The 23,047-nt window shown below is 36.3% G+C and overlaps 1 protein-coding gene across 1 annotated transcript; it reads right to left on the reverse strand.

The window, feature by feature from the left end:
- LOC124091117 (olfactory receptor 52P1-like) lies at positions 1-9,107 on the reverse strand. Its single transcript, XM_046442089.1, is given in 3 exon segments — positions 1-987; positions 989-1,021; positions 9,033-9,107. Coding segments are annotated over 3 exon segments (1,095 nt in total).
- Positions 9,108-23,047: the final 13,940 nt, after the last annotated feature.

A 23,047-nucleotide genomic window follows, 5' to 3' on the forward strand; every position in this document is an offset into this window, starting at 1 on the left:
TCAAATAAGTTTCTGCCTGGGGGCAATTGTTATAGGCTCCTTCCTCCAACAACTGTATTTAGTTACTTTATCCCGAAATTCCTTGGTTTTTACTCCATAAATAATTGGGTTGAGCATTGGAGGTACAAGGAAGTAAAGATTGCCAAGAATGGTGTGGACGTGGGGTGGAATACCTCTGCCAAAGCGGTGTGTAAGAAAAGAGAAGAGCGAAGGCGTGTAAGAAATAAGCATGACACAGATATGTGTGGTGCAGGTGTTGACTGCTTTGTGGTGGGCTTCCTTAGAAGAGAGGCGCAGTATAGCTTGGATGATTAGCACATAAGATGAGGCTATCGCAGAGATGTCTAATCCAGCAACCAGCAGGGCCACCACCAAACCATATATCCGGTTGACTGTGGTGTCCACACATACCATCTTTACCACAGCCATGTGCTCACAATAGGTGGTGGGGATGACACGGTTGGCATGAAAGGGCATATGCTGGAGGAGGATGGGCATGGGGAGAATGAAGAGGATGGCTCTCACCAAACTCACTAGGCCAATGACCCCAATGCGATTATTGGAAAGGATGGTGGCATAGTGCAGGGGCTTGCAGATGGCCACATAGCAGTCAAAAGCCATGGTCATCAGGATGGCTGACTGCATGGCAGAGATGGAGTGGATGAAGAACAGTTGGACCAGGCAGCCTTCATAGCTGATCTCACTCTGGCCAAACCAGAAGATGCACAGTACCTTAGGAATGGTGGTTGTCGACATGCCCAGGTCTGTGAGGGCCAATAAGCACAGGAGTAGGAACATGGGCTTATGCAGGGAGCGCTCTGTGGAAATGGTGAAGAGGATGGTGCAGTTTCCGAGCACAGTGATGAAGTACATGGAGGAGAAGGGAATAGATATCCATTTGTGTTTGTCTTCCATCCCAGGAATGCCTTGGAGAATGAAGAAAGAAGGGTGGCCTGTGACATTGCAAGTAGTCATGGCAGCACCCTGATGAAGTACCTGAGGGGAGCAATAAAGACACTACCTGAACTTCAGTATTACAAAATCAAGAGCTTCAAAGTGGAAAACAAGGATTAGAATGATAAGATACACAAAAATGGTTCTGAAATTTTGACAGTATATGTCATGTAGTATAAGACTATACTATAATATTACAGCAATAATAATGTAGTACAACAGCATCAGTATCTAAGAGAATGTTTTATGATCAATGTTTTATTAAGGCTAGACTGATTAATTATATGTTAATAAAATTTGGTTATTAAATGTATGTGAATAAATGAAGAATTTAATCTATTTCTACCAAGAAATAGAGGTTAATATATGCAAAAATATGAACAGAAACATGAAACATAATCAACAAAATTCCCCCTTTCAGGAAATAAAAGATGAAACTTAGCAACAAATTTTTAAAATTAATGTAACTTCAAAGTTATGTTGAATCCTGTATTCAAACATTTAAAAATACACATTTTTAGTAAATATAAGATCAGAGGTAGTGGGGTTATTTTTGGTGAAGATTTTGTAGTGGTGATGAAGAATGAGGTACTCAACAGTTGAGCTCAAGGAGCAGGCAATGGGAATGTGAACTTGAAGTCTACCCTTACCTGGAACTACTTACCTGAAAGTGAGGTAGTGAGAGAGTGGGCAGCTTGTCCAAGACATCTGTTGAAAATGTGCTTGGGTGAGCATGTACATATGTGTGCATGTGTGTTTTAGCAAACATTATGTTGGTTATGGAGAGCAAACTCATCTCCTTACTTTCCTGCCCCCAGGATCCAAGTTGTGGTCCATTAAATAATCAAAGCAAAGGCCCCCAGGGTGCCCAGAATTGATTCTCCCCTGAAACATAAAGGCACCATTTCTATTATGTTTGACATTGACTCTGGAGTTTGCCCTGAGCTCCCAAGAGATAAAGCTGATTGATTTTAGGGATTCTGGGAATGGTGAATATTTGCAAGGTCTGGAGGAGCTTAGAGAGAGAGAGAAGGTACAGTTAAAGCTGAATAGAAAGATGAACAGATAAAGAAAGTGGTGTCTGTTTATGTGTGTGTGTATTTTCAGTCTTAAGAATGGAGATCCTGCCATTTGCTAAAACATGAATGGACTTGGAGGACATATGCTAAGTGAAATAATCCAGAAACAGAAAAAAAGGACACTGCACGATCTCACTTATATGTAGAATCTTTTATTAAAAAGTCAAAATACAGATATTGAAAATAAAATCATGATTATCAGGATCAAGGTAGGGGGTGGAAATGTGGAGGCATAGGTCAAAAGGTACAAAGTTGCAAATAGGGATGAACTAGAAGGAAAGATCTAATGGGAACATTGAGGACTGCAGTCAATAACCTTGTGCTGTGTGAAACATTTGTTGAATGAATAGATCATAGCTTCTCTTATGGCAGTGAGAATGATGGGTAGCCCTATTCCACTACAATAACCACTTAAATATAGACATTAAAATTTACTGAAGAACTCAAAATCTAATTATGGCACTAGATTGAGGCCTAGTAAATTGAATTTGCCAAAGACTCTTATTCCCAAATGTGTAGGTGTGGGAATCAGGGAGGCAAGTAATTCCTGGCTGGAGTGATCATGCCAGGAAAGCATCAGAGATACAACCCTTGTTGAGAAATATCTTAGCCAAACAGTATAGAATCCTCAAATTTTTCTGTCCCTAGTCTCGTCCTGACTTTCCCTCTCTATCCTTTTCCCCAGGCCAGTGGCTTTGTCCTAGACATTCTCCAGGGTGTCTTGTGCTGTCCATTACTCCTCTCCCATCCTTACATCATTTGTGGCTCCAGCATTTCCCCATCTTCTGGGTCCTCATGTGGCCAGATATATTTTTCCCTTTAGTTGAATGGAAGAAAGTTATTAAGATTTGTTTAAAAATCAATTATCCAGGCTGGGGTTGTGGCTCAGCGGTAGAGTGCTTGCCTAGCACGTGGGCGGCCCTGGGTTCGATCCTCAGCACCACATATAAGTAAATAAAAAGAAACATATTTTTAAAATCTTGTTTAAAAATACCAATTTTCCATGACCACTGAAAAATACACAAGACAAAACAAAACAATCCAAAAATTGTGAAAAGCTCAAGAGAAGTAGGACTCAGAGAACCAGCTTCTAAATCCTGATATAATATATGTTCTGCCTACAGATAGGTCCTATAGATGGCTTTGATGAGAGATGAGTGTCATCAAGAAGAAAATCAAGGGCAGAGAAATGAGTGGCAAATTATAAATAGACAAGCCTGGTGCACTTGGTCATGGGCACATTAGCCACAACCTATATCTTTTCTCTGCAGAAAGTGAGGCTATAACTACATGCAGAGATCCTGGCCTCTTTGACTCGAGATGGTCATGATGGATGATAATGACAGGTAGCAACCAAAGATATGAAAAATTGTGCTCTATATGTGTAATAAGACTTGTAATGCATTCCGCTGTCAGATATAAGTTAAAAAAGTAAAATAAAATAAAAACAGTGGTACACCTTCTGCAGTCTTCACCAATCAGGTGTTAAACACCTTCACATTTGGTGGGGGGGGCAGTTTTTGACCCTATATGATCTTCCCCTGAATTATCTTGGTGACCATCCTATTCAAGAAGGCTTCATCTACAGGTCAATTCTTCGTTAATGCTGTACTGGGTTCAATGACAACACAGACTTAAGTTTAATGCACCTGTGTAACTAAAGAAAATTTCCTTCTATGATATACTAAGAAAGCTATGGTTATAGATCCTAACTTTATAATGACATAAGAAGACCCTGTCAGGAGTTAGGGCCATTGATCTTTCTTTCTTGATATATTTCTTAGATGACTCCCTTGTTTTTTTTTTACTCCCTTGTTTTATACATTTATTCAGAGTTAGCATACCTGTTCTTGTTCTACAAGTTACTTGATTACAAGTTACTTGTTCTACAAGTTACTTCATTAAAGCAATTTAAATAAACCCCTATGTTATTAGTTCAAAGTCCATTGCTTATTTTTTTTTAATTTTTTATTGTTGGTTGTTCAAAACATTACAAATTTATTGATATATCATATTTCACACTTTGATTCAAGTGGGTTAAGAACTCCCATTTTTACCCCATATACAGATTGCAGAATCCCATCAATTACACATCCATTGATTTACATATTGCCATACTAGTGTCTGTGCTGTTCTGCTGCCTTTCCTATCCTCTACTATCCCCCCTCCCCTCCCCTCCCCTCCCCTCTTCTCTCTCTACCCCATCTACTGTCATTCATTTGTCCCCCAAGTATTATTTTTCCCTTTCCCCTCATTTCCTCTTGTATGTACTTTTGTATAACCCTGAGGGTCTCCTCCCATTTCCATGCAATTTCCCTTTTCTCTCCCTTTCCCTCCCACCTCTCATCCCTGTTTAATGTTAATCTTCTTCTCCTGCTCTTCGTCCCTACTCTGTTCTTAGTTACTCTCCTTATATCAAAGAAGACATTTGGCATTTGTTTTTTAGGGATTGGCTAGCTTCACTTAGCATAATCTGCTCTAGTGCCATCCATTTCCCTGCAAATTCTATGATTTTGTCATTTTTCAATGCAGAGTAATACTCCATTGTGTATAAATGCCACATTTTTTTATCCATTCGTCTATTGAAGGGCATCTAGGTTGGTTCCACAGTCTTGCTATTGTGAATTGTGCTGCTATGAACATCGATGTAGCAATGTCCCTGTAGCATGCTCTTTTTAGGTCTTTAGGGAATAGACCGAGAAGGGCAATAGCTGGGTCAAATGGTGGCTCCATTCCCAGCTTTCCAAGAAATCTCCATACTGCTTTCCAAATTGGCTGCACCAATTTGCAGTCCCACCAGCAATGTACAAGTGTACCCTTTTCCCCACATCCTCGCCAGCACTTGTTGTTGTTTGACTTCATAATGGCTGCCAATCTAACTGGAGTGAGATGGTATCTTAGGGTAGTTTTGATTTGCATTTCTCTGACTGCTAGAGATGGTGAGCATTTTTTCATGTACTTGTTGATTGATTGTATGTCCTCCTCTGAGAAGTGTCTGTTCAGGTCCTTGGCCCATTTGTTGATTGGGTTGTTTGTTCTCTTATTGTCTAATTTTTTGAGTTCTTTGTATACTCTGGATATTAGGGCTCTATCTGAAGTGTGAGGAGTAAAGATTTGTTCCCAGGATGTAGGCTCTCTATTTACCTCTCTTATTGTTTCTTTGGCTGAGAAAAAACTTTTTAGTTTGAGTAAGTCCCATTTGTTGATTCTAGTTATTAACTTTTGTGCTATGGGTGTCCTATTGAGGAATTTGGAGCCCGACCCCACAGTATGTAGATCGTAGCCAACTTTTTCTTCTATCAGAAGGCGTGCCTCTGATTTGATATCAAGCTCCTTGATCCATTTTGAATTAACTTTTGTGCATGGCGAGAGAAAAGGATTCAGTTTCATTTTGTTGCATATGGATTTCCAGTTTTCCCAGCACCATTTGTTGAAGATGCTATCCTTCCTCCATTGCATGCTTTTAGCACCTTTATCAAATATAAGATAGTTGTAGTTTTGTGGATTGGTTTCTGTGTCCTCTATTCTGTACCATTGGTCCACCCGCCTGTTTTGGTACCAGTACCATACTGTTTTTGTTACTATTTCTCTGTAGTATAGTTTGAAGTCTGGTATCCCTATACCGCCTGATTCACACTTCCTGCTTAGCATTGTTTTTGCTATTCTGGGTCGTTTATTTTTCCATATGAATTTCATGACTGCTTTCTCTATTTCTACAAGAAATGCTGTTGGGATTTTCATTGGCATTGCATTAAACCTATAGAGAACTTTTGGTAATATCGCCACTTTGATGATGTTAGTTCTGCCTATCCATGAACAGGGTATATTTTTCCATCTTCTAAGATCTTCTTCTATTTCTCTCTTTAGGGTTCTGTAGTTTTCATTGTATAAGTCTTTCACCTCTTTTGTTAGGTTGATTCCCAAGTATTTTATTTTTTTTGAAGATATTGTGAATGGAGTGGTTGTCCTCATTTCCATTTCAGAGGATTTGTCACTGATATACTGGAATGCCTTTGATTTATGCGTGTTGATTTTATATCCTGCCACTTTGCTGAATTCATTTATTAGCTCTAATAGTTTCTTTGTAGAGCCTTTTGGGTCTGCTAGTTATAGAATCATGTCATCTGCAAATAGTGATAATTTAAGTTCTTCTTTTCCTATTTTGATGCCTTTAATTTCTTTCATCTGTCTAATTGCTCTGGCCAGTGTTTCGAGAACTATGTTGAACAGAAGTGGAGAGAGAGGGCATCCCTGTCTTGTTCCAGATTTTAGAGGGAATGCCTTCAATTTTTCTCCATTCAGAATGATGCTAGCCTGAGGCTTAGCATAGATTGCTTTTACAATATTGAGGTATGTTCCTGTTATCCCTAGTTTTTCTAGAGTTTTGAACATAAAGGGATGCTGTACTTTGTCGAATGCTTTTTCCGCATCTTTCGAGATGATCATATGGTTCTTATTTTTAAGTCTATTGATGTGGTGAATAACATTTATTGATTTCCGTATATTGAACCATCCTTGCATCCCAGGGATGAATCCTACTTGATCATGGTGCACAATTTTTTTGATATGTTTTTGTATCCGATTCGCCAGAATTTTATTGAGGATTTTTGCATCTAGGTTCATTAGAGATATTGGTCTGTAGTTTTCTTTCTTTGAAGTGTCTTTGTCTGGTTTAGGTATCAGGGTGATGTTGGCCTCGTAGAATGAATTTAGAAGTTCTCCCTCTTTTTCTATTTCCTGAAGTAGCTTGAAAAGTATTGGTATTAGTTCCTCTTTAAAGGTTTTGTAAAACTCTGCTGTATACCCATCCGGTCCTGGGCTTTTCTTAGTTGGTAGTCTTTTGATGGTTTCTTCTATTTCCTCAATTGATATTGGTCTGTTTAGGTTGTCTATATCCTCCTGACTCAATCTGGGCAGATCATATGACTTAAGAAATTTATCGATGCCTTCACTATCTTCTAATTTATTGGAGTATAAGGATTCAAAATAGTTTTTGATTATCTTCTGTATTTCTGAAGTGTCTGTTGTGATATTGCCTTTTTCATCCCGTATGCTAGTAATTTGAGTTCTCTCTCTTCTTCTCTTCGCTAGCATGGCTAAGGGTCTGTCGATTTTGTTTATTTTTTCAAAGAACCAACTTTTAGTTTTGTCAATTTTTTCAATTGTTTCTTTTGTTTGGATTTCATTAATTTCAGCTCTGATTTTCATTATTTCTTACCTTCTACTTCTTTTGCTGTTGTTTTGCTCTTCTTTTTCTAGGATTTTGAGATGAAGCATGAGATCATTTATTTGTTGGTTTTTTTCTTTTTTTTAAGGAATGAACTCCACGCAATGAATTTTCCTCTTAGAACTGCTTTCAATGTGTCCCATAGATTCCGATATGTTGTGTCTGTGTTTTCATTTATCTCTAAGAATTTTTTAATTTCCTCCTTGATGTCTTCTATAACCCGTTGATCATTCAGTAACCTATTGTTCATTCTCCAAGTGATGTATGCTTTTTCCTTCCTTCTTTTATCGTTGATTTTCAGTTTCATTCCATTATGATCAGATAAGATGCATGGTATTAACTCTACTCCTTTATATTGTCTAAGAGTTGCCCTGTGACATAATATGTGATCTATTTTTGAGAAGGATCCATGTGCTGCTGAGAAAAAAGTATAACTGCTTGATGTTGGGTAGTATATTCTATATATGTCAATTAAGTCTAGGTTATTAATTGTGTTATTGAGTTCTATAGTTTCCTTATTCAACTTTTGTTTGGAAGATCTGTCCATTGGTGAGAGAGGTGTGTTGAAGTCTCCCATGATTATTGTATGGTGGTCTATTAGACTGTTGAACTTGAGAAGAGTTTGTTTGATGAACATAGCTGCACCATTGTTAGGGGCATATATATTTATGATTGTTATGTCTTGTTGGTGTATGGTTCCCTTGAGCAGTATGTAGTGTCCCTCTTTATCCCTTTTGATTAACTTGGGCTTGAAATCTATTTTATTTGATATGAGTATGGACACACCTGCTTGTTTCCGAAGTCCATATGAGTGATATGATTTTTCCCAACCTTTCACCTTCAGCCTATGTATGTCTTTTCCTATCAAATGCTGTTGATGCTTTCTTAATGGATTGAGCAATGCACGTGATGTTTCCTACATATAAATAAAGCAAACCCGGGCTCTCACTGTCTTTTTAGTGTGGAAGCTCAATTCCTAGGGTTGAAGAGCTGTCCTGCCCTTGCTTTCAAATGTCATGTGGTTTTTCTGTCACCTTCTTTTTCTTAGCTTTATTGTGTAGCCAGCCCACTTCACTTAAAGGGAACCCAAATTCCACCAATCACACAGGATGGGGTGAGAATCTTCAAGGGTGGTGATTTGTAATGAGTATATCTCCTCCTTCATTCTAGTGTTAATCATTGTAATTTTATTCTATCCAGTCATTCCCTTGCAGGGGAATACCCAACGAGGTAGCATCAATCAATTGTTCTTTTTTTTTTAAAGAGAGTGAGAGAGAGAGAGAGAAAGAAAGAGAATTTTTTAATATTTATTTATTTTTTTTTTTTTAGTTTTCGGCGGACACAACATCTTTGTTTGTATGTGGTGCTGAGGATCGAACCCGGGCTGCACGCATGCCAGGGGAGCGCGCTACCGCTTGAGCCACATCCCCAGCCCCAACCAATTGTTCTTATTGTTCAACTGCTTCTGCCACTATTAAAAGGGAAGAACTAGGTGCCTTGAGTAGAGAATTTAGAAAAATTCCTATCTTTGTTAAGATATCATTACCCAATAATGGAGGTGGACATTCATCCATCACCCCCAAAAGAAATGAACGAACATTATATCTTTCTAACTACACATAGGTGAAGAGAAAATTACCTTAGTTTGGGTATTCTGCTCACTCCCATAATGAACAGGAATTAGCAGAAAATGATCCAGGAAATGGTGGCAAAACACTATAGTTGGCACCCATAAGGAATTTAATAGCACTATTTCCTACTTCCAGAATTACCATCCATTCAGCCCCACCAATGGTGACGCTTTGGGGCTCCAGATGATTCTGAAGTCCTCCTAATTCTTGAGCCATCATTTAGAGAACATCTGATCTAAGGCCCCCATGGCCTTTGGGGCAGTGATTTCTCCAATGGCCACTCTGCAACATTAAATCAAAAAAGAATAATTGTGGCCCTTCCCTTATTTGAGCAATCATTCTTCTAATGCCCTGGTTGTTTGCACAATAAAAAATGTCTTCAGGGGATCCAGGGTTCTGAGGAGGAAAGGGGTAAACCTTGAGAGCCATAGCCAATAATTGCACCTGTGTCTTATCCCTCTTTAACTATTTTCACTGATACCTGAAATTTTCTCCAGGTCTCAGTTATAAAAACCTGGGAGACTACCTAGAGTAGATCTTCTCAAGAAGTCCCTGTGCCTGTTGCCAATTTTAAAATATTATCTAATAGTTGATTTCCCATTTATAAAACAAATTAAGTCAGAGTTGAGCCCCCAGGGGCTCCCTCAGTAATACTTATGAAAAAGAATAATGAATGTATGAAGGCATCCCTCCCATTTATTCCATTTTAAGCCCAGAACCAGGAGGTATCCCTACGTGATTCCTGAGAACTCATTCTATCATAATAGTCCAAGTTCCACAACTTAAGACTAATTTATTGAAAGCTTTATTATTCAAGTTTATTATTTACACTAAGAAACATCTTCAATATTTTTATAACAGAAAATTGATATAACCTGAGAAAGGGACCCTCAATTATTTTTGTACAGAATTTTAGGAGTAGCATAAATCTGATGTTGAAATGTGAAAGGGAGTAGAGGATTTGGGGTCACTATGTTGGAAACATAGCAAGTCTGAAAATAACAATGGAATAAATGCCATAAAAGAGGAACAAGGATTATAGTGTCATTCAGCTTTTCCTTTAAATGAGAGACATGAGGGAACAAACATAGTGGCCATGCAGGGTTGCTATACAGTTACAACAAAAACTAAACTTTTGGTGAAGGGAAGAATAAAAAACTAAGAAAATATTTATCAGCTTTGAGATATCTTAAACTCTCTAGTGCCCAGTGAGTTGATTCATAAGTAGAAAAATTTGGTGATTTGATTACCCTCCCAATTCTTGATTCTCTAAAAGGATATGTTCTAATGTCCTTCCTGATGTGAGTCAGGTATATGCCATAAGACAACAGGCACAGTGATAGAGACGTTGTCATTGCCACTGCAGTGACCTTAGTAACCTTGCTGAAAAAGATGCCACAAACACACACACACACACATGCACACCCACAAGAAGAGAGCATAAGAGTGCCAGCCAGAAAATCCATGGTGCTTATGTGGTTATTGACTGCAGGAAAAGTGGAACAAGTGCAACAAGATGATACAGGCAGACAGAATATGGGTGAGAGATGGAGAAAATTTGTACAAAGGAAATATTACACAGAGAAGTCCAAAGCAGAAGATATTGGAAGCTAAATTAGATACCATCTCCATTAAAGCTGGGAGATGAAGAAGGTGAAGTTCAAAGGCCTGTCCTGTAGATGGCGGCATTGATTCAAGCCATCTACAGGACAGGCTTTTGAACTTCAAAAGGTTATTCTCCTGAAACATTTGCTGTTACAGGAGAGTGGGGAATTGAAGTTCCAAACCTCAGTTCTTGTGTTCTGACAAAAGGACAATAAGAATTAATGTTAAAAATAATAAATAATAATAAAGTCGGAAATGAAAATCCAAAAAGAAAATTTGGTTATGAGTAAAAATGTAGTGAAAAGAAAATAAAGCTCAAGCTAAGAGCACTCCCAAAAGAAATTTGGTTGTCTCTGAGCAAAGATTGATAAAGGAAACTATGATACTTTCAAATTTATTGTTGTTTGATATTTACCTTGAGAACTGGAGTCCACCTTGTGCAGTTTTGGCCCGCCAGACTGTAACTCCTATGAACATGAGTTGGGTAGGGATGTTTTTGAGCCTCCTTGGACATCTCCAGAACTATCATAGTGATTATCTTATTCAGGAAGGCTTCATCTACAAGTCAATTCTATGTTAATGTGGGTGCTTGAATAAAAAAACTCATCTTAGTACACTTGTGCTACTAAAGAATATTTCCTTCTAGTATACACTGAGAAACAATAGCTATAAATCCTTACTTTGTAAGGATACCAGTAGACCTTGTCAGGAGTTTATCTCATTTATCTTTCCTTCTTGATGTATTTCTTCATTGATTCCCTTTGTTTTACATGTTTATTTTCAAGGTTAGCACACCTGTTCTTGCTCAACAAATTCCTTGATTGCTCATTAAGAGTAATAAATAAACCCTGTGATCCTGCTATACTATTAGTTCACATTCCATTGCTCATTACCACTACCTAAAGAACTTAATGTGAGTTTCTTATCTTTCAAGTTAAAGTGTTCTGAGTTGTAATCTGTGGGGGTTTTTATGACAATAAAATGTTCAATATTTGTTTTCATATTTTTATAACTTGGTTTCATTGTATTCTTTGATAAATGCATAATAAATTATTTTTTATATGGTGTAAGTTAGTGAAGTTCATTTATTTCCATATGAATCTCAATTTATCAGTAACAGCTATTGAAAATATTTCTTTTGTTCCTTGAATCGCCTTCATCTAAATACAATAAACAATTGACTATATTTATGTGGGTCTATTTGGGGACTTCTGGGTAGTTACATTGATCTATTTATCTTTTTTACATCAATATATCACTTTTGATTATTGTAACTTCATCAAGGTCTTTATTTATTATGTTAGTCTAAATACTCCAAATTTATTCAACTTGTTAAGTTCATTTGTGCTATTTTTGGTACTTTATATCTCTGTGTGAATTATGCAATCAACTTGTAACATTCTAAGGCTGCTTCCTAGAATTTTGATTTGAATTGCATTGAATCTACAGATAAGCAATGATCAGGTAGATGTCTGAAGAATGTTGAAAGTTTAAATCCGTAAAGATGAAATTTTTCACTACTAAAGTTGCCATAATTTATCTTAGCAGTATTTTAAAATTTCACAATATAAATTTTATGAATTTATTACAAAGTATCTATGATGCTATTAAGAACATTTAATGTATCCAATCATTTGCTCATTGACTACAAATGCAATTGATTGTTAACTGTAGACCTTCTATACTGTTAACTTGTTAAGATCATTTATTGATTCTAACAGTTTCTGAGTATTTTCTACAATGTCATATGCAAATAAATATATTTTAGTGTTATGCCTTTAATTTATCTTTTACACTGTGTAGATTCTTCAGTACAACATCAAACAGAAAGTGGTACAAAGGGCTTCCTTACCTGCTTGTTACTATAGAAGAAAAGCATTGGTTATATTAACAAAAAGTGAATATTAGATGTGGGGCTTTTAATTGCCATTTATTGGGTTGTGGAAGAATGATTCTGTTGCCACTTCTAGGAGGTTTTTGCTTGTCTGCTTGTTTTCTTGCTTTAGTTAGCAGTGGTGTTTTAATTTTTATTAACTTATCTTTCTGTCTTTTTTGAAATGATCATATTAAGCTCTTATTATTCCATTAATGTGGTTAATTGGTTTACTTTCTAATTGTAATCAGCTTTATGTTCTTGGAACAAAAATGAAAAGGTCATTTTATGAATTGCTATTTGTGACCTATAAAATATTTTATTGAGAATAATTTCTTCCATATTTATGAAACGTTAATGATTTAGTTCATTTTAGTTCAGTGTAATTGGTTTCATGAAATGTGATGAAATGTATCTTCTATTTTCTGAGAGTTTGGTGAGATTTGTAGTAATAATTTCTTAACTTGAAAGAGTGACCAATGAAATCATTAAAAACTTTTTTGATTATGCCTTCTATTTCTATTTCATTTAAATAGTTATTTTCTCTTTTACTTTTTTTGCATTAGTTATTATAGTTTATGTTTGTCAATGAATTTCCCCACTTAATCTAATATGAACTATTTGTTGACAAAGCTTAAGATATTCCATATTAAACATTTTGATATGTGTAAGATTCATAGTAATGTCTCCTCTTTCATCTCAGAATCTGGCATTTTGGAGGTTTTTCTTTCAGTATTTTTTTTCCTATTTTTAAAATAATTTTCCACCACTGATCTGTATTTTTGTCTACCACCCCAAGTTTGCTGAAATATTTTTAGAGATGGCATTTAATCTACAAATATATTTGTGAGAAAATGGCATATTAAAAATTTTGGTTCCTATGAAGAGGAAGCCTAGAAAATCTTTCTCCTAGGAAGGAGAAAATCTTTGCCACCTGTACCTCAGATACAGCATTAATCTCCAGGATATACAAAGAACTCAAAAAACTTAACACCAAATAACCCAATTAATAAACAGGCAAAGGAACTGAACAGACACTTTACAAAAGAAATATGTTTGGTCAACAAATATATAAATAAATGTTCAATATCACTAACAGAGCAATGTAAATCAAAACTACACAGATTTTATTTCACTCCAGTCAGAATGGCAATTATCAAGACTACAATAACAATAAATATTGGTGAGAATGAGGGGGTAAAAGTACACTCATGCATTGCTTGTGGGACTGCAAATTGATGCAAATACTATGGAAAGTGGTTTGAAGATTCCTTGGAACACTTGAAATGGAGCCATCATTAGATCTGGTTATCCCCTTCCTAGGACTTAAAATCAGCCACATCAATGATTATAGCAGCTCAATTCACTATAACTAAACTGTAGAACAAACCTATGTGTCCTTCAACAGATAAATGGATAAAGAAACTGTGATACATATACACAATGAAATATTACTCAGCCATAAATAAGAATGAAATAATGGATTTGCAGGTAAATGAATGAAACTGGAGAATATCATGTTAAGAAAAATAAACTAGTCCCCAAAACCAAAGGTCAAATGTTCACTCTGATATGCCGATGCTGACTCACAACAGGCAGTGGGGAGAGAGTGGAGGTTCACAAGATTGGACAGGGGATGTAGGGGGATAGGAGGGGAAATGGGATGGGAAAGACAGTAGAATAAATTGGACATGACTTTTCTATGTTCATAGATAAATACAAAACCAGTGTAATTTCATATTATATAAGACCACAAAAATAGGAAGTTCTACTCCATGTATGCATGATATGTCAAATACATTTTTTGTTATGTATAATAACTAAAAAAGAACAGATAAAAATTTAAATGGAAATTACATTCCTAGCACTGAAAAAAAAAACTAATTTGATTATATCACAACAACCATAGGACCTGTACATTTTAACTACATCCACCCCCACACACACATTTTGAATTCTTAATGTCACAGTGTATATCCTTTTATATTGTACATTTCTTAATGGAGGATTGTATATAATATTATTATTAATGCTTTTGTATTTTCCCCTTCATGTTAAATATATAATTGATTTAAAAAAATATTGGTTCTTCTAATGCACAAACATGTCATATCTCTGTAGTAGTTATGTTCTATTCTATTACTTTGGGTCTCTTTTATAATGTTGAATGATGGGGCATCAGTTGACTGCTTTTTTTTAACCATTATTCTCAAGGAGAAATATTTTACTATTTTTATTTTTAATTACAAAATTAGCTATAGATTTTTTAAAATGCATAGCCTTTATCAGGTTAATAATGCTCCCTTCTGATTCAATAATCAGTAATTATCATCCTATACTCTAAATAACATACTATAATATTACCTCTCAGCTATTGTTTATATGAATAAATATTTATTTTATCTTCCTTTTTGAATGATGTTTTATTTGGATATATAATGCCAACTGACAGAATTTTTCCTCAACATTTCAAAAATTGAGTTTAGTTTTCTTGCTCCATACTTTGTGTTGAAAATTGTTGACCACCACTTAAAAGCTGTTCCACTAGCGATAATATTCATAGACTGTGACCCTGCAAGCCCACTCCTATATATATTCTAAATAAAATGTCTCCAGGCTCACAATAGAATGTGTGTGTGCTTGCACAAGCGCATCTGTGGGCAAGATGTTCATCATCTTATCATTAATGGTGATAGGCTGACAAAACATAGTTTTTCATAATCTGTGTGTGGTTAAGAAATTATTTCTGCTGACATATTATGAAAATCTCTGAAGTAACCAAATGCAAGAAGTAAACTACAGATAATAACTTAAATGCATTAAGAAAACAATTGAGTTGAAAGTGAGCCACCTATCATTGTACAAACAATGGATATTAGCTATAAAACAAGTATTTAGAAAGTCAGTCCATATTCATGCATCTTAAAAAATGAATATGCACTGACTGAGTTTTCTGATAGTATCCGAAGAGGAATATGGCCTTGGATTGTGGCACTTGCCTGTAATCCCAGGGAGTCTGCAGGATGAGGCAGAAAAATTGTGAATTCAAAGTCATACTCAGCAATTTAGAAGGCCCTAAGCAACTCAGCAAGAACCTGTCTCTAAGGAAAATATTAAAAAGGGGGCTGGAAATGTGGATCAGTGGTTAAGCACCCCTGAGTTCAATCCCTAATACCAAAACAAACAAACAAATAAAACAAAACAAAAGAGAAAAGAAACATGGATTCTTGCAAGTTGGACAAAAAAATAATCAGCTCTTTAATTCTCTATGGTATGTTGACATTGTTATGGGATGACTATTACTTTTGGTTCTCACCTACATGATAATTTATTAGGACCTTGAATAGTATACAGAAAATATTCAAGTAATTCACTTAATTTCATTTTTAGCTCAAAGGTAAAAAAGTAACCATCACTTCTCATGCCCATAAGCCTTAACCTATCAAAATATATGTATTAAAATGATTCATAAATTTGTAATAATTTTACTTATTCCTTCAGAATGTGCATTTTTTAAAGCTTTCTTAAAGAAAGTTGACAAACTGTTAGTTCAGAAGAAAAAAAATATATATGTGCATGGCTCAGGCTGGGAGTGACCTAATCAGATACCAGTCACCATATTTTCTCATAAGAGGTTCACTGACCTCCACCTCATTTTAGGACTGATTTTGGAGTACAATTTCTGGTTCCATCTTTAAGAAGTTGTTGGGAAAACTGAAGATTTGGGGAGTAATGAGAAAATACTGTGCATGTTTTCCAGAGTTAAATCACAGTTATTAATCCAGAAACTCCATTTGCTATTTGAAAATAGCAGTTTGGATCATCTGGCCCAAGATCATTAGTTTCATAAGATTCAATTTTGCGGATGATTGCTCCAGCATCCAATTTGTTCTTTTCATTTTTCTTTCCTTCCTTCCATCCTTCCTTTCTTCTCTTTCTTCCCTCCTGCCATGATGGGCAAAAGGTGAGACTTATGCAGTCCAGGGGGGAAATAAAAAATGTCCACTTGCTTCTGCCCCTTTCAATGCTTTATTTACTCAGATTACTCAGTACAATTTTACTCTATAGGCTCTTAATCAAGAAAATTACAATCCTTAATGCTAGGCTCTGCAATAGACATAATCCACTCATATCAAACAATTCTAGATTAATTAATTCATAGCAAACAATTCTAGATTAATTAATTCATAGCAAACAATTCTAGATTAATTAATTCTAAGTACTGCAAACACACTTAATTATGAAAGGCTAATGACAGACATTTCCCCTGCATGCTGAGTTGTGTCAGATCAAAAGTCTCAAGCCTTAGGCTTTAAGTCCAGCAGATGCACACTCACTCAAACCATGGTGATCAGGTCAAGAACCAAGGCAGGCTTCTCCTGGGGTGGAGCTGAGGACTGGTTGAGGAGTGGGTCATAGGGAGAAGTTGTGGCTTTCACTAGGGTTAAGATGTGGTTGTAGAGTTTGAGAGCAGTGAGGACCATGCAGAGGATCAGGCAAATGATGACAAGTGGTGGGATGTCAGTCCAGGTCCTCATCAGGCTCTCCAGCTTGTGTGCATCAGTATTAGCTGGCTGAATTATCTGTTCATTTGTTCTATGATTTATACTAAATTTGGGAGCTTTTGACCCCTCTTCAATCCTTATCAGCTACCACTGGATTTCTCATTGACATAATTTACCCTGGGGTTAGAACATCTGGTCTGATGGTTCCCACCCTGATTTTCACCTTTCCCTCTTATCAGGCACCTTTCCCTCTTACCTGGTGAGGGCAGCCTGCCAGAGGCTTCACTCTGATTTTATCATGATAGAGGAAGTAACTTGTTTGTGCCTGAGGGCCATACCAGAGGGCTCCCTTAGGAATGCCTGGTGAGACTGCAGGTTTCAAACTGGAGTTTTTAAAATGGAGTTGCTTAGGCTGAGGCCTAAGACCATCCTCACACCTCCTTCACTCCATTCCTCCTTTTCTCTCTCTCTCTTTCATGGAAAATAATGTTGATGAAACTTGAATTATAAAAAAGTATTCTTTTAATAAAATTCCTATTGAGGATGATTGGCATGCCAATGATTTCTGTATTAATGAGTGTGGATCATGCATCATATTCATTTGACAAAACCATGTAACTACTTCTGGAATGGCTTCTGCCTAAACCCATACAAATATATTTTTTATCCCACCCATACAAGTATTTTCTTCTTATGTTATGAAATTTGATGTCCTTGAGACCTGAAAGAATTCGTACAACACAATCTCATATACTCTTGATTTTCACCCCACAGGCAAAATATTCATTGTGAGGATCAAAAGCAGATAAACATTGGGCACAATAATGTGGCAAGATGGATGAATCTTGGCACTCTCAAAATATGGGTGATAAAAAAGGAGAAGAACACTGGGATGTGGAAGGAAACAATGGCACAGATATGGGCAGTGCAGTAGCTTAAGGCCTTCTGTTGAGTATGTCCTGAAACGAGGCTGATTGCTGCAGGGAGGACCATGGTGTCAGAGACTGAGATGAACAAGATGTCAAAGGCTCAAAACAAGAGGATCAATATGAGACTGTAGGTAGTATTGAATTTGGTATTGCCACAGGATAACCTGATTATTGACATATGGTTGCACTAAGTATGAAAAATAATACTGCTTCTGTAGTAGGGCAAGTTCTTGCTGAGAGAAATGAATGAAATTATAAGCAATAACCTCTGAGAAAGGTGAATACCATGACCTTTGCAATAATTAGACGGGTGAGGATGATTGAGTAACACAGAGGGTAGTAGAAGGCCATTCAGCAGTCCAGGGACATAAGCATAACCAGAATCCATTCCCTTGAAGGTGGGGACAAGGAACATCTGGACCATTTATCCAAGCTTACTTCCTTGAGATGGAACCAGAATACACTGAGGGCTTTAGAGATTGTACTAGAGAATATGACAAGGTCAGTTAGAGAAATCATAGCCCAGAGTAGTACATGGGCCTGTGCAGGGAGTCCTCAAAGTGAATGAGGTAGAGGAGTCCACAATTCCCAATCATAGCCACAACACGTGTGAAGTAAAATAGGAAGGAAATCCATATGTGCCTGTCCTCTGGTTCTGGCATCTCATGAAGAATGAAAGAGTCAGGCAGTGCAGTGGGCCACATCTGAAATCCCAGAGACTTAAGAGGCTAAGCCAAGAGGAGAATAAGTTCAAGGCCAGCCTCAGCAACATAGCAAGGCCTTAAGCAGCTTAGAAAGACCTTGTCTCAAAATAAAAAAAAAATGAAAAGGGCTGGGGATGTGGCTCAGTGGTAAAGCACCTAGTACCAAAGGGGATGGGAGAAAATGAATGAGGCAAGCCTGGGAGAGAGAAGATAGCAGATTAGAGAAAGGACACATTTCCCAGAAGTTTCTTAGCACCAGATTTTTAGAAAACGGGAAGACTGCTCCTCTGTGGGGTGGGCAACTAAGGAACTCACTGAAAATTAGTGTTGGACAACAAAAGAAACCATAGAAACACAGTTAGTCAGAAAATTCAAACAGAGCATAAGAAATAATATGTTAGCGACATGCCAGTCATGACTGCTGAGGAGAAGGGGTAATGCAGGCCGAGAGAAAGGAAGGCACAGTGGACAAAAAAATTTAAAAATAAAAAACAATTGGCCTTGGAAAACTAATAGAACAGAGAAGGAGGCTCATCTTAATAGATCCAGAGTTGGTGGGAGAAGTGGCTGCATGGAAACCAACCAAAGCACACAAGTCCAGCAGTAAATAGTTTGACCAGGACCAGGGTCACCATCTCAGGAACAATTCATAAATGCTGTGTAGCAGTGAGCAGAGACAGGAGGTCAGGAATTCATAAAAGAAGTTTCCAGTGAAACCAGGAGTTGCCTACTGTGACCCTCAAAATGTGCCCAAACCAGAGAAAACTGTGCCGGAAACTGCATACAGTCTCTGAATACTAAGGAGAAAGAACTCCCTTTCCTGCTGGTACCCAATAAGAGATATTTGTGAAACCTTGATGGTTTAGTCCTTCCTTGTACTTTGAAAGTAGATTTTACTGGAGACCCCTAAGACCCAGATGTCTGGCTGAGATCAACACCTCCCCAGCAACAGGGGTCATGGATCAAATCTCAAATACACAGTAACAGAATTCCAAATGTCAGCCAAGACTAAACCCAACTACTAGAACTTCCATTTAGGACTATGCACCATCCCTGCCACAGGAATACACAATTTGTCAGCACTCCTGTAGTTCCTCCTACCCACACTGGGAGACAGGAGGCTGAGAACTACTACAACCAGCTTTGGCTTCTAGTCACTATAACTGGAAGCTATGTTAGAAACACAAAGATATTAGACTTCTCACCCACCAGCCCTTTAACCAAGAGCTGTAGAGTCTAAAAATCAATATGAAGAATCAAAATTCATCCTTGCCAACCATTTTGACTTGCTCAATTAAAACAATTCCTTATTTTTAATTAAGATTTTTTTTCTCTTCCCTGGGTTCAATCTCTAACAGCACATACACACAAAAAATTCTCTTTTTCTTTTCTCTTTTTCATTTTCTCTACATTCCCCCCTGCCATTTTGAATTTTTTACATATTTAAATCTTTTTTTATTATTTTAAATATAATTTTATTATATTTTACAATTTTGTATTCTGCAAGATTTTGTGAGTGAATGTGTGTGGGTGTGTGTCTTCTCACTGCACAGACAGGTTCAAAAATATATTTATTCATATACGTATCTTTCATCTTATTTGCTTTCTTCTGTTCTTATTTATTGTTTAGCCATAGTTTGACTTAGGTGGGGTATAATTATATGAAGATTAAGTTGTTTTGATCTTGCATTTTTGATGTTGTTGTTCATACCTTGGTTATTGTCCTTTTTTTGGCACTTCGTCATGCCCTTACCTAACTATAGCCAAATTTTCCTGTTTCCTCTTCTCCTTCATATTGTGTTACTTTTAGTTAATTTTTTATTTCTCCTTCTTTACTGCCAACATCTGTTACCTCCTGCCTCTTTTCTATTCACTTTTCAAAATATTTAAAACTTTATCTTACTTTCCTTCCAATTTTCTCTTCACTTTAGAAATGGTAATCCCACTATTTCATAGAATTACATAGTCAAAATTTTGCCAAGTAACAGCACATTTCAACTCATGCACAATCAAGTCCAAGCTGAGCCACAACAATACTTCAAAAAATAGAATTGGGGAGAAGAAAAAAAAAACAATGCACAACATCAACACGTCACAATAAGAAATAAGCATTCTTACATTCCACTCCTGGAAATCTACTCATACATCAAAAACAGACAAGTCCTAGAACAAAAAATACAACTACACACAAAAGAAGATGCACATAAAAGAGGAAAGGGAATCCATCTCAATTAATGCACAAGTCCAAGGCCTCTGAAACCATGAGGAAATAGGCAAACCATTTTCTGAACTCACAATTCCCCAACAAAGATCCCACAGATATGGAGTTGAATGACATTTCAGAGAAAGATGACAAAATGATTTCTAAATTTTCAATGAACTAAAAGAAAATCTATGGAATGAACTGAAAGAACAAAAACAGAAGATGAAAAACCATTTCAATCAAGAAATAGAGATATTTAGAAGAAACAAATCACAACTCCTGGAAATGAAAGACACAATGAATCAAATTAAAAATTTATTTGAGAGGATCACTAACAGATTAAACTGCATACAAAGTAGAACTTCAGGTCTTGAAGACAAGGTATATAAAGTTGAATATTTAGTATGAAAAAAAATACAAAAACAAAAGATAATGATCAAAATATACAAGAACTCTGGGACAGCATCAAGAGAAATATATATATATATATATATATATATATATATATATATATATATATATCCATCACCTTGCATACAATATTTTATATTTTAACAATGAGACCACTTAAAATCTATTCTGTCAGTAATTTTCAAATAATTTTTTTAAAAATACAAAATACGCTTATTGACCATGATAACATTGTTGTATAACAGACCTGGAAAACTTACTTCTACTGTCCAACTGACACTTGGAACACTTTTGTCAACACCTGCACATTTCTCACACCACTTGTGTCCCCAGCCTGTGGGAACTTTTCTACTTTCCACTTCAAACAGCTTTAAACCCTAAGAAATTTTGCAGCTTGGGTTTTATATTGTTTTGCTTGGGTAAATTTCCCCAAAATTTCACATGCACCAATTTTTCTATTTTATAACTTTTGACTTACACTTTAAGTCATCCTACTATGACTTTAGCTTATGTTCTTAAAAAGTCAATTATCTTTCAAAAAAATTAGCATAACCTCCAAGAAATGTAATCGATAAAATTTTTTCAAATCTTATTTGATTTGTGAGTGGAGTAACATTATAAATCCATTTTCTTGCTGTGTTTCCTTTATGAATCAGTCACATCTGGGTTTCCTTTCCTCTCTCAACATTTAGGTAGATTTTAAATGTAGGAGATCACAGGAACTAGGTGCTCTTTCCCCTTCTTCTTCTCACCACCTTCACTTGCTAGGAAATCTATGCCAATAATATTATCTCCAATGATCTCAAAATCAGATATCGATCACTTCACTTTTTGTCAGTTTGCTCCTGGATCTCTAGAGCTACCTTTCCGCTTGTCCCCATTGTTCACTTGGATGTTTCAACACAAGAAAATGAAGAATCACAGACTGAGATAAGTGCTTTAATCAAAAGTGACTCGAATATGAACATACAATGAAGGGAATTATATAACCTAGTCTGCACTTACTCTCTTCTACAACCCGTCCTTCTCCAACCACACCTAAGTATATGAATAACATCTCATTCCATCCAACTGCATGTTCCAGGACCTTAGGATTATTATTATTATTATTAATCCATTCTACTCTTTTTTTCTTTTTTATTGATTTTATTTTTTAAATACATGACAGCAGAATGCATTACAATTCTTATTACACATATAGAGCACCATTGTTCATCTTTGTATATCTTAGGATTATTTTTAGGTCATAAATATTATTGATGTCACCCATATATGTCTTCTAAATCCATCCACCTTTACTTTTCATCTTTCACTGGCCTGCTTCATTCCAGATGTAGCCCTCTCTCCCTTGGATTAATTACTCTGGCAGCTGCCTAGCCAACTTATCCTAAGTCTTATCACATGAAGTGTGGTTTCCACATTGTTTCTATGTCTGAATTACCTGTGAAATCTTCCAGTGGCAACATATTATTGGACATAGATTTGTCTGAAATTCTCAGGCTCCTGTTACCTCAAGCTCATCATCTCATGATCATTTCCCCCCATATCTTGAGAGTTTCAGCCACACTTATGTTTTATTTCGTTGGCTGTGCCATACCACCTCTCATTTTAGCATTTTTAAGTTCCTAGAATACTTTCACTCCTCACCCCTCAAACATAACAACACTGAAATTCTACTGAAGCCTTGCTCTTCAATAAAGTTGGTATTACTTCAGGAAATCCTGACAATTACATTAATTCCCTTCATTATATGTTTCATATTAGAGTCACTTTTGATTAAAGCACTTACCTCAGTCTATGATTCTTCATTTTCTTGCTTTTTTATTTGGTATTCTATTCTTTCTCCCATACTAGACCATAATTTCCAGGAGAACAGTGACAATGACTTTATCGATTACTTAAAAAAAAACTCTACCATGTTCTCCA

This window comes from Marmota monax, unplaced genomic scaffold (assembly GCF_021218885.2).
Source record: "Marmota monax isolate L192 unplaced genomic scaffold, Marmota_monax_Labrador192_F-V1.1 WCK01_AAM20220418_F8-fsc00068, whole genome shotgun sequence".
NCBI lineage: Eukaryota > Metazoa > Chordata > Mammalia > Rodentia > Sciuridae > Marmota > Marmota monax.